Source organism: Cyprinodon variegatus, unplaced genomic scaffold (assembly GCF_000732505.1).
Source record: "Cyprinodon variegatus isolate N-32 unplaced genomic scaffold, C_variegatus-1.0 Scaffold189, whole genome shotgun sequence".
Classification (NCBI taxonomy): Eukaryota; Metazoa; Chordata; class Actinopteri; order Cyprinodontiformes; family Cyprinodontidae; genus Cyprinodon; species Cyprinodon variegatus.
The window spans coordinates 158,657-164,229 of NW_015150642.1; the positions used below are offsets into that span (position 1 = coordinate 158,657).

The window sequence follows — 5,573 nt, forward strand, 5'->3', positions numbered from 1 at the left end:
TGATTACAGCATAAACATCTGGATAAAAACTCTTAAAATTTTCACATTAGAAAAACTGAACAATTCAGTTTCACAACGAAGTTAACCCAGGTGGATCAGGAAAAAGGCCAGATGCAGGATTATCAATATTTTTCTAAACGCGTATCTGGAAAGTTTATCATCAGAGAATCAGTTTAATGAGGAAATAAGAGCAGCCGGAGGTTTTAGAAAAATAAACACAAAGATGGAAAAAGAAAGAATAATGGATCCACATTTTTCAGGAATTTATTAATGACAAAACTCCACATATCTTAAAAAAAAAACAAAAAAAACAAAGGAAAACCATGAATACATTTTTCTATAAAAAAAAACAACCCATCAAATTATTTTTAGAAAGTTATATTTTATTTAGATGCTTTGTAAATATAAAAAAAAATTTCAGCCAAATTAAAAGAACATTAAGTCCATTAGAAACAAATAAAACTTTAGATCCATACAGAAAAAAACTCTTCAGGTACCAATCAACAAGGGGAATCCAGATCTGCCAGAACCGAGGAAAGGTCCAAGTACCTTAGAACAGACCCGCTACTAGAACACTTTCTGAGCCCTGGCAGTCGGCTGACCCGGTAGAACCCAGAGAGAGGGTCAGAGGAGCAGAACTATGGGTTCTGTTTTGATAAACTAAAGTCCATTTAATCAATTCTGGAGCAGCAAGGTCCGGTTCATTACTGGGATGGACCTGCGGCTCTGAAAAAGGCACTTCAGGACTCAGCAGGAAGGTGGGGTGGTTCCACTTCCTTTTACAGACGCCCAGCGGACCATGAGGCACCTCCATCCACACCATCAGCCAGATACCCAAACGTCCTGGAACAGAACCAGCAGAACCACTAGAACCAGCAGAACCACACGGACCATGGCTGCATTAGAGTTCAGGAGGCCTTAGAAAGGAGCAGATCCAGAGACCTTCTGGAGCGGTCAGGAACCCGCTAGCTCAGATCAGCAGCTGAACAGCGCGACTTCAGAACCAGAACTTTGTCATATAAATGGGTTACAGACAGAACCTGGCTGAGAACCAAACCTGATACCACTAAAACGTCTGCAGAGGAGCCTCCAGCGCTGGGGATTGGTACCGTCAGGTCCTACCCCATCAGGGATCCAGTCTGGAATCTGCAGCACCCTGGTACCGACCCGATTGGTGCCGTTCATCTGGTTTCTAACTGTCGATTGTTTCTGACCGGTTCGTGGATGGTTGCTGACCGGTCTGTGGATGGTTGCTGACCGGTTCGTGGATGGTTGCTGACCGGTCCGTGGATGGTTGCTGACCGGTTCGTGGATGGTTGCTGACCGGTCTGTGGATGGTTTCTGACCGGTCCGTGGATGGTTGCTGACCGGTTCGTGGATGGTTTCTAATGGCGTTCATAGTGCTTGGCGCTCAGCAAACATCTCCACTGGATTTTCCTGCTAATAGAATCGATGATTGAACTTTTCTGTACAGATAGGCAGAAGGGCAGAGAACCGTAGGACTAGGCAGCCGGTTGTTCCCATCAAGTCAGCAAAGTTCTGTCCAGACTTTTCTAAAATAACTGCATGTCCCACCGTTGGAGAAGAAAAACCACAAAGCTAGCATAGATATCAGCCCTAGAGACGCTGGTGCAGGAAGAGAAATCAGGCCCGTCTCAGCCCTCCACCTGATGTGGACAGCAGATCCAAATGTCCAAAGCAGAAGGAGGGCTGAGATGCTGGTTGGGATTATTGTTGCTTTTTAGTGGTTTTAAAGAACAAAACAGACAAAGGAAATAAAAGAAGAAGGTGAGCAGCAGGTTGAGGTTTCAGGTTCAGGACTGCTGACTGCCCCACTGGTTGGCCATGGGCCGGCGCAGCAGCTCCTCCACGTGACGAGCAACATCCATGGTGTCTTCCAAGTCGAAGTCTCCATCTGGATCCAGCATGGGGTCACCACTGTCAGAGCAGCAGAGGTCAGGAGGTCAGTGGAGCAAAGCAAGCAGCTGCTCTGGTCCTACATAGTGAGCCAGAGAAAGGAAGCTTACATGGAGGAGTAAACCCCGAAGTTGTTGGAATGGCTGGCAGAGGAGGACGCCGTCTGGTCCATGAACACCACTCCAGGGCAGGGTTCTGGGTTCGGGGTGGTGAACCTACCAGAGAGGAGACTTCAGGATCCACACTGGTGACAACAACAGCTCATAAACCAGAGAAGAATGGAAAACCTGACAAGGTGCTCTGCAGGTTCTAAGAAAGATAAGGAGGGAAGAAAAGTGATCCCAGTTCAGAGCTCACTTCTTAATTTCAGAAATTATCTCCGGACATTAAAGCTATAGAGGAGGATCTTTTATTTCTGGGTGGATCATCTCAATCAGTGGTCCTTCTAACTGTCAATCATCCTGGTGATCTGTTTCCGTAAGGCCGTCCTATGTTCCCGTCCCGTTAGCTATCATTTTCTTTCAGGCGTATATCTGTGGTGAGCTACGGTTTCAGACAGTCACTGAAGCTCACCTTTCTCACCGCGGTTCTTTGAAAATGGCCGACGGTCGGAAGAGAAATAGTGTCTATGAAGTGAATGATAAGAAAAGAAAGGCCTCAGAAGAGGCAGATACTTCCCAGAATGCTTTGAGTCTAGAGCTCTTCTCGCAAAGCATTATGGGATTTACTGTCAAAGCGGCTAATAAAAATGGCGCAGGCACAGTGCGGTGGAGGAGGAGTTACGTGACCAACGGCGCAAAAAGCAGTGATCTTCTGTCTGAACGGTCAGTTAACTGAGTTCACTATAAAGTTCACTATATAGTCCCCGCTCTATAGTGATGGAGGAATTTAGGGGTTAGAGCGGACGGTCAGACACAGTGAGCTGCTATGAGAACAGCAACTTTTAAACAGAGCGTGCACGAGGAGAAATGGGCTCGTACACGCTCTTGCACGAGGTAAATAGGCGTTCCCTCTAGGAGCAGGTACAGGGTTGGGCATGTGCATTTTTTTTAAAGAGGAGGGGGGGGGGTCTTTTCAAAAATTGGTGAAAATCTTCTACTAAAAAAAGGCCCTCTAGAGGGCAGCAAAGAGCGTCTGGCAAAGAGCTGCTTCTGATTGAGTTTCAAATGTCAGAAACTCCTTTTAAAACCTGATTTAGAAAAAAAGATGATTTAAAGATTACGCCCCTAGTTGAAGATCAATGACTGGATTTAAAGAGTTAAAAACAAACAGTTCCTAACATCATTGGTCGGCATCAGAGACCTCAGTCCGACTGGGAACCTCAACATCAGCCACCGTCCACAAGTGGAGAAAACATGGAACAGTGGAGAAGATCGTCAGGAAAGACTGGAGCTCCAGAATCCCTCTAGGAGAACCCAGAACATTGTCTCCAGCTCTGCAGGCCTCACTGTTTGAGTCTAGGTCAGGGTTTGACATGAGGAAAGACTGGGCAGAACCGCTTCCATGCCAGAACCGCTGCTGACCTGAAAGAACCCGATGGCCTGTTTGGATAACTTAATGAGGAAGATCTATGTTCCGAAGACTGAGGCGACCAAAGCGGACCATCTGGGTCATGTTACGGCTGCAGTAACATGGACAGATTGATAACACGGTTCTTCTGGGTTTGCTTTAGAACCTGGACCCCCTGCTGTTACAGTTCTGATACCTAACAGAACCCAGCGGGCCTTAATGGAAGAGCGCTCTGAGGACAGATGCAGGATCCCTGCAGCTTCCTAAGGCCACAGGAACTTCCAACTTACTCTGGAACTACTTGTTTGATCTGTGGTTTCACGTATCCATCCACCGGTTTGGCTGCAAGACAAACACACTGGTTCAGCTTTACAGAACCTCCAACTGGGTCAACTACAGAAACCGGATCTAGGCTCACGCCACATACAGAGCGGGGGGGTGTAGTACTTGGAGAAGACCTCGTCTTTGGCCCGGTCCGGGTAGAGGAACAGCAGATGGTTCAGGTCACTGATACGGTCGGCCAGGGAACGGATGGAGAAGTCCTTAGTGGTGTAAGGCAGCAGATTCCAGACCAGCCTCTCACCTACAGAACCGGGTCACAGACCGAAAGAGCAGAAATACAACAATTAGCTTCCCACTTCCTCCAGATGGAGTTTAAGGTCAGAAAAGTTCTTCTGTTTCTGCAGAGCCAAATGACCACTGCTGAGGATCATCTTCTGTCTCTTCAACACTTTTAGGTCTTTATTTTCAGTTTAATCTACTTTGACACTAAAACAAAGGAAACCAGCATCTAAAATGTCTTGCAGAATAAAATATAACCTTGTTTGTTGGGGTTTTCAGCGACCCAGGCTATGGTGATGCCTCCGATCTCCGAGTCGCTGAAGCGCAGCAGGAAGGTTCCGTTGGGTTTGGACAGCAGCATGTCCTGCGCCTGCTGCTTGTTCACAAAGCCAAGGATAGCCCTAAAGTCGGAACCGCAGGGGAAAGAAAAGGTTAAACCAACACCTCAAGCTTTCGCTGAACCACGGGTCTGAAAATTGTTTGTTACCCATCGTTCCAGTGAGGCTTCAGGTGTTTCTTCATCAGCTCCACCACGCCATCAAACCACTGCCAGAAGGTGAAGCTCCGTCCAGGTAGGTTCTCCTGTCAAAGCACACAGAACCCGTCAGCCCGGTTCTGGGTACAGAGAGGTGAGGATCAGCCGGTTTCCTCCAGCTTAACCCTGATCCCGCAGCACCTGCTGAGAGAAGAGACAGAACCAGCTGGTCTCACCCGGTTGAACTGGGCCCAGGAAATGGTCATGTTCCGGTAATCCTCAGGGTTGTTGCTGCTGCTGGAAAAAGCCTTCTGGGCCAAGAAGACCAGGTTGTCCTCAGTCAGGCCCCGCCCACTGTGCATCTCTGCTTTGTACTTCATGTCCAGGGTCTCGCACAGCTGGGTCCACAGAACTTTGTCAGGAACCAGGAATGGTACCCTTCCCTGGGGAGGGACACAATTACAGCAGAAGGTTGGAGGATTCAGATAAAACGATGTCTTCACTTTGGGTCGCAGCTTTTTGCTTCAGCCCCTATCAGGATGGCGTTGGATTATTTAAGCTTCCTAAGAAACCTGAGCTGCTTTCAAAGAGGGTGAAGCAGGTCAGATGAGATCAGGAGAACTTGGAGCGCTCCAATGGCGTCTCTATGAGCTGGAACGTTTTGAAGACGTGTTCAGTGAAAAGCTGCCAGCAGCAGCCGTAGCTACAGCTAACCAAAACATATACTTTATTCCCTTTCACAGGTTGATGGTTTTGTTGATGGGGTTGCTAGTTCTCTGCGTACTGCCTTTGACAATACAGCCCCTTTGAAAAACAAAACCATTAAAAATAGAAAGCTGGCTCCCTGGTTTAATGTAGAGCTGCGCACTTTGAAGCAAATTGCTAGGAAACTGCAGAGGAAATATCGCTCCACAGCCTTACGGGAATCCTACCTAGTCTGGAAAAATAGCTTACTGCTGTATAAGAGGACTCTTTGTAAAGCAAGAGCAGCATACTTCTCCTCATTAATAGAGGAGAATAACAATAATCCTAGATTTATTTTTACTACAGTTGCCAAACTCACCCAGAGCCATAGCTCTGTTGAACCGTCCATTCCACCTACTCTTAGCAG

The 5,573-nt window shown here is 47.3% G+C and overlaps 1 protein-coding gene across 1 annotated transcript in view; it reads right to left on the reverse strand.

Annotated features, from left to right (window-relative positions):
• Window positions 1-1,298: 1,298 nt before the first annotated feature.
• The window catches only part of LOC107087640 (signal transducer and activator of transcription 5B-like), a 13,180-nt gene continuing 8,905 nt past the window's right edge, over window positions 1,299-5,573 (reverse strand). Inside the window, exons 13-19 of the mRNA XM_015379318.1 lie at window positions 4,699-4,905; window positions 4,475-4,569; window positions 4,246-4,388; window positions 3,854-4,009; window positions 3,717-3,768; window positions 2,028-2,132; window positions 1,299-1,938 (exon numbers count right to left, since the gene is read on the reverse strand). Coding sequence (XP_015234804.1) covers window positions 1,815-1,938; window positions 2,028-2,132; window positions 3,717-3,768; window positions 3,854-4,009; window positions 4,246-4,388; window positions 4,475-4,569; window positions 4,699-4,905 — 882 coding nt within the window. The 3' untranslated portion in view covers window positions 1,299-1,814. The remainder of the gene's footprint in view (window positions 1,939-2,027; window positions 2,133-3,716; window positions 3,769-3,853; window positions 4,010-4,245; window positions 4,389-4,474; window positions 4,570-4,698; window positions 4,906-5,573) is intronic.